General features: G+C 45.5%; 1 protein-coding gene across 1 annotated transcript; it reads right to left on the reverse strand.

The window, feature by feature from the left end:
* Positions 1-4,086: 4,086 nt before the first annotated feature.
* Positions 4,087-6,053, reverse strand: Adrb2 (adrenoceptor beta 2). The gene has a single exon (XM_005356183.3). The coding sequence runs from the start codon at positions 5,845-5,847 to the stop codon at positions 4,570-4,572; it is 1,278 nt and encodes a 425-aa protein (XP_005356240.1). The 5' UTR covers positions 5,848-6,053; the 3' UTR covers positions 4,087-4,569.
* Positions 6,054-11,430: the final 5,377 nt, after the last annotated feature.

The following is an 11,430-nucleotide window of genomic DNA, read 5'->3' on the forward strand; positions in this document are numbered from 1 at the left end:
GGTACCATCTATAGTGGCTACATTTTATTGGTAGGCAAACTGAGGTTCCCTGAGGAAACGGCCTTCCTGGACTATGAAGAGACAGCGAGGGAGGGAAAGAAAGAGAGTGAGTCGTTGAACTGGGATCTACTCCCAACTCAGTTGTAGGAATTGAAGTAAAAATCTGTTCATTTCACCTGTGTCCTATTGTTTGCAAGATACCAGCATTTCTGTTTTTGTTTTTTGAGGACACGGTTTCACTTTGTAGCCCTGGCTGTCCTGGCACGCACTCTGAAGAACAGGATACCCTCAAACTCACAGAGATTCTCCTGTCTCTGTCTCCTGAGTGCTAGGGTTAAAGGTGTATGCCACCTGAAAGACACCAGCATTTCAAGCTCTTTGAAAGTGCTCAGAAAATTTGTTCTCCAAAGTAGTTTAAACATCCCTCCATCCAATTATATTTGTGCTGTCTGTCAATAAAGTAAGGCTCAGCACAGACCTGACCCTGTGCTGTACTGTGGAGCTGACCGGGAGAAGGGAGGTTATACTGTTACTAAATATGTCACCCCAAGTGCATGGGTCCTCCTTGCTCTTTGTAGTCAGAAAAGAATTGCCCTTTGCCTTAGAACACTAGCTTGAAACAGACAGCACACGTCTAGGACAGCCCAGACCAATGTCCACCAGGCTCAGCTACCCATTCAGCTTACACGACCTTCCTGCCTTTGGCACTGAGGGTGACTTTGTCGGACCTGTGGCAGCCTGGGCTTCGGTTTTACCCTGTTGTATTCACATTCAAGTTTCATATCCCTTTTTTTTTTTTTTCTATTTGGCCTCATCCTCTAAGAAAAAACAAAGCCAAGACTCAGAGAAGTCAAGCAGGCACTTTGGTGATCTGTTCCTTGCCCCAGACCCCAGCCATCCAGCACAAGCTTTGAAGGGACATTCCTCCTTGCCCCCACCCATAACAACCTCCCTCTTCTCTCAACAAGGTATTGCATTTCCAGTTCTGACGCTTGCTTTGGCACATAACACACACTTCTCCCTGCCCCCCTGCCGCTTCCTGCTTTGCATGGGTGCTAGGCTCCTTGCGTTGAATCACACAGACCTAGGTTCTGATATTTACTTGGCAACCAGCCGGCTGCGTGGCTTTCTGCACAGCAGTTGCTTTATTTGCCAGATGACAACTCCTCTATCTGCATCTGAAGACTGTGAAGATGGCCGAGAGAGAGCTCAACAGTGGCCTAACATAACCAGAGCCTTCAGTTTGGTTCCATGGCACATGACTGTTGAGTATTATAGCATGGTCCTGAAGGAGGAGAACACAGCCTAGATCTCTCCCACGCTGCACACAGTAGGTGCACTGCAAATACCCAGGACTCTTTCTGGTGTAGACCAATCTGGCAGCAAATCCGCCATTACACCTTCTCAGCAGCATGTAAAGGCAGCTCTGATTTCCAGGCTCCTTTTCCCTCCTAGATTCCTGGCCTCAGTAATTATCTTGCAGGCAGGCCCACCCTGTCCCGCCACCGTTCACACCTGTCAACTTGTATCTCAGGATAAGGTTCTCACATGACAGACGCTGAGAACTTGCTGTCCAGGCAAAGAAAACTTTACGGTGATGAATCCGCCACAGACCTTATGTAACTAGCATGTCAACAAACAGGAGACACGGAGGGACAGGGGAGGGCGGGACAAAACTACATAAAAGGTGAAAAACAAGGGGTTGCAAGAGGCCCATGGTGTTCTCGTTTCCCAAGCTCCTTAAAACCGATGCCGATGCAGGTTCTTAAGTTTAAAGCATTCCTAAAAGGATCCAAATGTTGCAAATCTCTTTTAGCTGAGAATTGATGTTAACTTTCACAGCTGAATTTTTTTTTTTTTTTTTTGTGAATTGTCATGTGGGTGCTAGGAATTTAACCCGGCCATCTCTCCAGCCCCTTATAGCTGAAATTTTAACCAAATGCATTAGAAGTATATTAGAGTATGTATGTATAATATTGACTTATTAATAATGTTTACTGTCTACTTAATTAACAAATAAGACAAGTTTTAAAAAATATATATTGTGTATGTATGCATATATATAAAATATATATATGTAAAAACTGTAAGGCATTCTAACTGAAGTTGCTTGAAATTATTTTTTAGTCATAAAGAGTTAAGGGATTTTCCTACTTCCCTAATGCAAGAAATAACCTAGTAGATTCTTTTTAATAAAGCAAAGCTCTTTTGCAGAGTATTTATTGAGTCCCTGACTTTCATATGAAAACTATGAAAACATCTTCCCTGATGACTAACACATGATGCAGCCCCAAGGAAAGACTCCACAACTCAGCTGAGGGCAGAGGTCAGTGGCGATGCTATGAAGAGAACATAGGATTCCTGGCTGGCAGTCGGGCTCTTGTCTTACCTGTGCTCGAGCATCTTTGTTCACTTACCTTAAACAGTTCCTTTCCTCTATTGGGTTTTCAGGCTGCTCAGATTATGAGCTCTTCCAAATCCAAGACCTTGTGAGGCTATGGGGTATGTGGCGAATATATGGAGAAGCTTGCTGTAGCTCCAGACATGAGGCCCAGAGGAGGAGGAGGCTGTGGTATGAAAACCTTGACCAAAATGTGCTCACATAGAATAACACGCTGTGCAATTTGCACAGCATGGGCTTGGCCTCAGCCTCCCTTTGAGAGATCATTGCTCACCAGAGGCCTCCTCACTGAGCTTTTGAGAAGCAGAGGAGGCTGGTGTTGGGGACCTTGGACAGTAGGGACAATAGAAATAGAGTCAGCTCTATGAGCGAAAGCTGTGGCACCAAACCTCACAGGCGGATCCTTTCCAGCCGGGTGTTGCCAAGAGGGATGAGCCACTCCATGAAACCTGGGCCATGCTCTGGCTCCAACGCACGGGCAAAAATAGAATGGAACTGTGAGAAGAAATGTGTTTACTTTTGTGATTTCCCTCTGTACCTCTTAACAGTATTATAATCTCTCTGCAAACAGGCGGTGAGGGCCTGCGGGCCTCACCTCCACTGATAAACCCTCCCAAATAACTCGTGTGTGAACCCTAAAACCTTAACTTCTTGTGGCAACTTCCCCGGGCAGTTGGAATACAAGTTTAGAAGGCAGTGTGATGAAGAAGAAAGAGGAGGGGCCGAGGGGCTGTCAGAACTGAGTGAACCAGGGAAAAACCCCTTTCCTGGGTGTCAACAATACAAAACAGCATTTGTAGGAAAAAGCAAAACTCAGCCGATTTAGATTTTCAAAGTCTACACCAGTCTTTCTGCTAAGGATTACTTTACCCTTCTGGGTAACAGGTCATGGCTGAGGCTGTTTTTGGCTATGATTTATAAACTTGAGGGGTGCTACTGGAATTTACGGGGTACAGGTAAACATCCTATAACGCATGAGAAAACCTGATTTACACAGACGTGCCAAGCATCAGGGGAGGGCAGAGGAGAGGAAGGGAGACAGCGGGAAGGAGGGGAAGAGGCTGAACCCATGTTCAGGGTATGAAGTATTTACCAGGCATCTCTTAAAGCTTTGCTCTCTATGACCAAGGTCTTCGATTTCCCTTGGAATCCTGAGATTTTTCAATAGCTTTCCCACAGAACATTTTCCTCGTCCTGAGTACATCAAGCCCTACTGCAGTACAAAGGGCACTACTGTAAGAGCCGGCAATGATATAAACCCACACAGTTATTAAACAAGTAGGGCTGGGAGCTGGGGGGCAGGAGCTTGTGGGGCAAAACATATGCCCATAACTCTGTCTCTGTGAGTCAGGGTTTCCAAGGTGACGGGCACAGAATAGCAACTGTAGGACGCATGGGGTTATGCTGAGAGCAGGCGGGGCTGATTTGGGGCACAAGAGAGATTTGGAAAGATACAGGCTTGCATCTGGAGATCCAAAGGCACATGTGAATGCTAGGCAAATCAGTGCGTGCCACTCTGGTAGCCTTCCGTATTAAGCCACTCAGCAGTTATGACACATAGTTACCTGTGGTTTCCAGTGGGTGAGACAAGGACACTCGAGAGTCAAGAGGGTTTGGAGAGACAGGTGCAATGAAATCATAGTCAAACATTTTATTTACTGTAAACTTTAGACTTTGCTCAGAAAAACAACTGAAGCTGTCCCTCAGATCTCTGCCTAGAACACTCCAGTTGAGCAAACAAGGGGAGTGGGAGAGAGTCCGTATTCACAGCAGAGAGGTCCAAGACACAGGGTTGTCAAGTCCAAGGGTACAGGAAGGAAGATTTCCTTCAGATACAAATGACTAGCAGCAATATATAGTATCCCTAATACTTGACCAATGAGGTAGATAAACGGAAAAGTGATCTAAACATGTAGACACAGTCATCTAGGACCAAGACACTTCAGACAGAAACTTTCAAGTTCCATACAAAGAGGAACTGAACTGTACAAGAACCAAACAAACATTCAAATACAGTCTCTCTCTTTCTCTCTCTCTTTGCAGCTTAAAAAAATAAAATAAAAAAGGCAGAAGGATTCTTCCCCCTTCTGCAAATCTCTATACAATTTTATTCTAAAGTTATTACACTCAAGTTAAATATTCTCGTTAGTGTCCTGTTGGGGGGGGTCTTAAAGAGTAGAAAGCCTGCATTCCAGCGGTGAGTCTTTGGTGCTACAGTTCCTCCCTTGGGAATCAATGCTAAGGCTAGGCACAGTACCTTGACAGTTCAAAAAGCTTTCCGAGCCTGGTGGGTCCTCACACAGCAGTTCGCTTTCTTTCCCCTGCCCCAACGGGCATCCACTCACCTCCCCTGTGTAGTCTGTTTTGCCATTACTGTTGGTGGAGTAGCCATTCCCATAGGCTTTTGAAGAAGACCTGCGGAGGCATAGAAGCTCCTGGAAGGCAATCCTGAAATCTGGACTCCGACAGTAGATTAGGGGATTGAAAGCCGAATTGACGTAGCCCAACCAGTTAAGGAGGATGTAAACTTCCTTAGGGATGAGGTTTTCCTGAATCACGTGCACGATGTTGACGATGAAGAAGGGCAGCCAGCAGAGGGTGAAAGTGCCCATGATGATGCCCAAAGTCTTGAGGGCTTTGTGCTCTTTCAAGCAGAACTTGGAGGACCTTCGGAGTCCGTGCCCACTTCGCCCATCCTGCTCCACCTGGCTGAGGTTTTGGGAGTGGAATCTTCCTTCAGATTTGTCTATCTTCTGGAGCTGCCTTTTGGCCACCTGGAAGACCCGGGAATAGACAAAGACCATGACCACCAGAGGCACATAGAAAGACACAATGGAGGAGGCAATGGCATAGGCCTGGTTCGTGAAGAAGTCACAGCAAGTCTCCTTGTGATAGCAGTCGATGGCTTTCTTGTGTGTGGCACGGTACCAGTGCATTTGGATGGGCAAGAAGGAGGTAAGGCCGGAGACAATCCACACCATCAGGATAACCATTCGGGCCTTATTCTTGGTCAGCAGGCTCTGGTACTTGAATGGCGATGTGATAGCAATGTAGCGATCCACTGCAATCACACACAGGGTCTCGATGCTGGCTGTGACGCACAACACATCGATGGAAGTCCAGAACTCGCACCAGAAGTTGCCAAAATTCCACATTTTCATAAGGATGTGACTGGCCCCAAACGGCACCACCGCTAGGCCCATGACTAGATCAGCACACGCCAAAGAGGTTATGAAGTAGTTGGTGACAGTCTGTAGTCGCTCAAACTTGGCAATGGCTGTGATGACCAGCACGTTGCCAAACACGATGGCCAGGACGATAACCGACATGAGGATGGCCATGCCTACCACCCACGCTTCGTCCCGTTCCTGAGTGATGTCGTGGTCTGGCGCACTGCTTCCGTTGGGTGCCAGCAAGAAGTCGCTGTCGTTCCCGGGTGGCCCCATGACTGACAGACTAGCAGGTGAGCGCACCACCGGCTTTAGGCGCTCTGGTGCTCTCAGCGGGTGCACCTCCGACGGGGCGCAGCCGGCCGGGGGCGGACTCCTGGAAGCTTCATTCAGCGGCTGGAGGTAGCTGTGCTGGAAGCGCGTCCTGCACACTCAGCTCGTGGGGTGCTCGCGGCTCGCTGTGCCTGCTAGCTGCAGCCTGAACGCAGGAGAAGCAGCCTCGCAGTGCGCCCTGCCCGTTATGTGCACCAGACTTTTGGGGGAATTGCCCCGTGACGTGCAGCAACTTTGGGCCAATGGCAAGGTCGCATGCCCGAAGGGGCGAGGCACTAAGGACCAACCCTCCCCGCCTAGCCCGCCTCCTCTTGGGGTTGGCCCGGGCGGGGCGCAGCAGCTCCCCGGAGGCCAAGCCACCACTCCCTCCCAGCTACCCTAGCGGGGCCCCAGAGACAGAAATCCGGGTCTGCTATGCGACCCGCCAACCAAGCGCAGTCTGGAAGTTCTACCTGTCTGTGCTGGTCACTGCGGACTGGGGTCTCTGGATACGGGTGGCACACAGTGCATTTTCCGTCAGGAACAGAGACTGAGCAAGCTCATTCGGACACGCACACACAGGCACAAACGCACCCGGTCGACATGGACATGCTCAGACTTATGCCGAACCACAACCACAAACACCGAGACACACCCGCGCCCTCTCACGCCGGAGACAACTGTCTCCTGATCTAACACAGAAAGGAGGATAGAAAACCGCAGGGACACCTAGAAGCACTCAGAAGAGACGCACCCAAGCGCTCACGTGGAGATGTGGAGTGTGGACCATTCAAGCACCCACGTTCACATCCAGGTACCACCCTCCTGAGGCGCTCATAAATGTCGCCCTCTTTTCCCATTCTCAGATTCTCAGGAGTTATTTGGCAAGAGCACAGGAGGTGACTTCAACAGCACACTTTTTGAAAAATATTTTTTTGGCGTTCTTCCCTCTTGAGGACTTGCAGGCAGCAAGGTAGTAATTTTACATCTTGCATTTCATTAGGAATCGAAGTATTTACACATTTGGAGGGAGTTAAGTGGCTTTATTTTTAATTCTTGGGAGTGTGGCCTCATTTCCTTTTTATATGGTGGCTGAGGATGCGTTGACAATGAAGTTTATTATTTTCTTTTTAAATTTTTAAAAATTAAACTAATTTATTTATTTTTATGTGTATGGGAGTTTTATCTCTACAAATGTCTGCTCACTGTATTTGTGCCAATTTTGGAGGTCAGCAGAGAGCATCAGATTCCCTAGGACTGGAGATACAGAAATGCACCAGTTCACATGCTGGGAACTGAACCGCGGTCCTCTGGAAGAGCAGTCAGTGCTCTTAATCACTCAGCCATCTCTCCAGGCTGGAAAATTTTCAAACGATTTCTTCAATAACTTCATTGAAACTATAAAAATATCCTTTCATGTGTTGGCTGGATAATTCGTTAGTCTTTTCAGCTGTGTTGTGTGAACCTGCTACTGTTGGACGATTTCTGCTTTAAAAAAAACAAACTTCATATCATTCATTATATTAAAAACATGGTCTCTGGAGGCTGTTTAAAAACTACAGAAAGTAAATGATAATTGTTTCCTCCCTTGAAAAAAAATCAGACCAAGGCTAAGATTCATGGACTATGATCCCCTGCAAATGACTGGACTATTGGGAAAACCACTCATTTTCAGGGTTTGATTTCCCATGTGTTATCTCTGACAAACTGCAACTCTTTCACACTGCATAGCCAAACATACTCAGTAGATTACATAATAACATAACAATGGCTGACATTTAGGGAACATTCTGCTTTATGCATTATTGCGTTTAATCCTTCCCACAGTCCCATGGGGGTATTTTCTTTAGCTCAGTCTCCACTGGGGCTCAACAGGGCAAACAGCGTGCCCATGGACACTGGCCAGGCAGTCCCAGAAGCTGAATTTGAACCGCGATCTGTCTGATTCTAAGATCCATTTCTCCAATGTTATTCCATGAAGTAAAAGGGGGAGGGTCCAGGAGAAACCTACAGCACCTGTGTTCCAGGGGCACCTTGGAACTTTAACATTCGTTTTCCTTAGTCAAACCACAATGACAGGATCAAATTCCCTCCATCTCTAAGGGGGTGAACATGGAAATGTGTGGTGTGTGTGTGTGTGTGTGTGTGTGTGTGTGTGTGTGTGAAAAATAATAAAGTGAGTGTGATAAAGTCATTTTCATTGGGATGAGTGTGAATCAAATGCTACGGAAACTATAAAAGTGCTTTTACATAACTTAATATCAGACAAATTTGAATTTTTCAGTGAACTTTATATAATTTACTTAGCCGTTCAGAACATATTGCTAGTTTCCTCCAGCAGAACTATAAAACACTTTATGGCAAACAAGGTGCAGTGTTTACTTCCAAAGTGAGGCTTAGAAATGAAACTTCCGTGGACCTTTTGACTTTCTTCAGTAGCACACACTTTTAGTGTGTGTGACAAGTGCCTCAAAATATTAACCATAAAACCCACAAATATCAGTTAAAGATCTAGTATGTCCACATAGTTTTCAAAACACACCTACCTCGTATTTGTGTTTCCCAAAATTGGCTCGGGTCTGATGCATTTTAGGAAGAGGCTTTGAGTTATGCAATAGCCTTTCTTTAAATACACATCTACCCTGAATTGTGGAAGCAGAACTTTTAAAACCAACTTCCTGTTTATGAGGGTCCAGAGTAAATAAGCACAGGATTGAATCTTTCCCCAGCAACAACCAAGAAAAAGGCAAACGCTTTTCAGGACGAACATGGATCAATCTTATGTTTAGCGTGTACTTAAAGTTGCCCCAAACTTTAACTAAATAACTTGGGAAGCATCTTTTAGGAACCTCACACACACTAAATCAAAAAGAATAAATAACATTCATCGGAAAGGAGGTCCCGTGACGTTTCCCAGCAGTTTTGACAAATAGACATACTCTTAATTCCAGAATATTATCTTTTCTTTGGCCTCCGTTTAGAATTCTATGTCTAGACACAATTAAAATAGGGAAGAGTTTAACAGATCATTTTGGTTTATTTCCTTTTTTTTTTTTTTAAAGGAGCCTGGTATGAAGAAATGGGGAGTGTCCTGTTCAAGGTGTTAGGGAAGTTCTGCCTTCCTGACTGTACTTGTTTCCAGACCCAGCAATGGTGATTTCATTCTGCAGCCCGGAGTTCTCTACAGCTTACTTGGAGCTGGAGACCTTGGTGAATTAAGCCACACTCCAGTAGACTAAGCGGCCCTTATCTGATGGAAGAAGAATCGAGCTCTTTTATGGTGATTGATAGTGCCTAATTGCATATTTTGTCAATCCCTTAAGACGCTGATTTGTCAGTTCCTGCCCGCCAAACAGAAATAAAAGCCACAGTTTGATTTATCTAATGAATGTTTAAACAAGAGTAAGGTTCTGGGCCACAGAGAATGTCCTCACACCAACTATTGAACAGCTAAGGAGCCTCTTCCTGGGTCTTAGCTCTGACAAGAGTTCTCCGATCTTCATGATTCTTTGGGAGAAGCATCTGTGAAATTCTTTTGTTTAATATGCCTATCTTTTAGTAATACAGGGTTATCTCACCATATTTATATTAATGAAATCAAATACATGTGAGGTATTATACTACTACCTTCAAAAAAGGCAGTTATTCTTATTGTCTTATCTTTTTTGCATTAAAAGGTAGATCTAGAATACATATTTGTCTCATTATATTGTATATGTGAAAGAACCCTTTGGACGTAAATAACATGCAATTTATTTTTCATTTGTGTTACGTTGGAAATAAACTAAACTCCAGTCCCTTGAGAGAAGGAACAAAGTTTCCCAGGGAGAAAAATGAACCTGAAAGTCATTGCTACTAGCATTGGAGTTTTCTAGCTTGATGGGGTGAAAATGGTTTGGGGTGAAGCGTCTTAAGTCCTTACACAGTGTCCCCCCTCAAAGTCTTGGGGAACCATCTCTAGTGATGAAAAACCCACCGCTTTTTGTATTTCCCCCACTGTCCAGAATTTGAACTAAAATCTATCTTCTTTCTATTTATGCCCATGACTCTTAAGTCTGCCCCCTTGAGGCCACTCAAGACAATCACCTCTCTTTTCTAAGGCTCTCTTGAGCTCTTGATAGGATCTCTGTCCCCTCGAGGTTTAGTACCCCTGGGTCTGGGGTACCCTGGACCACTATGGCCTCTTTGCTCTGAGATTTAGTATCCCTGGGCCTGGGGTACCCTGGACCACATGGTCAGTTTCTCCCCACAGTGTTTCACTTAGTTGATGATGCTAACATCGGTACCTGGACCATCCTAGAACAAGTCATCAGTCACTTTGCGATCACCTTGGCAACCATGAAGTAGAACAGAGCAACCAGCAAAGCTCTCCAAACAGGTGCTTATGCCAGATGAATTTAATTTCCTGCTATGCTTGGGTTTTATGAGAGACACGCTAATAAATCCTCTACATCCCAGGGGCATTGGACAAAAGGAGATGGCATTAAATTAAAACAAGGGAGGGGGGAGGAGGTGGGAGGAGTAAGGGGGAGAACGTAGGAGGAGGGAGGGAATAATTCAGCAGGCCACATAAAGGACTCTTTGACCTGAAAAGAATTAATCATTTAAGGGGACTAAACATCCACAGCTTTTCTCAATTGGGATTTTGAAAGAGTTAAATCCCACAAAAAAATATTTGACTATGTATTCTCCCTAGTTCTCCTAAGCTGGAACAGAAGCATCCTCCTAAGGACATGAGAGGGGCGTTGTAAGTATATGCAGTGTGATTGATACCCAGGGCTCAGTGTGTAATTCTCTTTCTGCTTAGGACTCAAGGGACTGCTTGGAGTCTCCTTCAGGAATGGGAACGAAGAATGTGCAGTCGGTCTCTGCATGGGAGGGAAATATTGGGTGCACAGACAGGGTATGAGTAGGGATGAGCACACCTTAGATCTAATCCCAGAAAAAACCAGGGCATTCTGAGCAACCTTAGCAGGTCACCTTCGCTCTTGGAACCTCAACTGTGACCTAGTCACGGGGAACTTTCCCTCAGAAATGCACCGGCCTTCTGTGGGAGGAAGCGACTCGAGGGCCATTGAGGAGATGAGTTCCTGACTGTGAAGAGCCACTGTGGAGTTGGTAAGGACAACTTAGTATCCTACAGACCATTTGTCTACATCCCCGCCATTCATATTCTGCTTCTCACCACCCTGACTTCACTGTTCTGAGAAACAGGTGAATCACGATTTCCTAGATTATTGGCTCACTTTGAAATCTCAGATACACTGAATCTTTTAAAGAAAAGTGTATATTCAACCCTAACCACATGTAGAGAAGTGGTATCACCTGCCATAAATAGAAAGGAACCATGCAAACAAAACCACGTTAGTATAGTTCAGCTTGATTTTGCTGCCCGCCAAAGTTCTGAGCCCAAGGCCGTCTCTCTTCTCACAAAGGAAGATGACCAAGTGCTAGAGAGATGTCAGTGGTATTCTAGTACCTAAAGAGAACGCTTCCATGAATCCCAAAACACTGAATGACAATTGAGAAGGGGCTTACTCTTTGGTA

The sequence above is a fragment of the Microtus ochrogaster genome, chromosome 18, assembly GCF_000317375.1.
Source record: "Microtus ochrogaster isolate Prairie Vole_2 chromosome 18, MicOch1.0, whole genome shotgun sequence".
Lineage (NCBI taxonomy): Eukaryota > Metazoa > Chordata > Mammalia > Rodentia > Cricetidae > Microtus > Microtus ochrogaster.

Coding starts and splice junctions, on each gene's coding strand:
- Adrb2 (XM_005356183.3), bottom strand. CDS start 5,847: ATGGGGCCACCCGGGAACGACAGCGACTTCTTGCTGGCACCCAACGGA.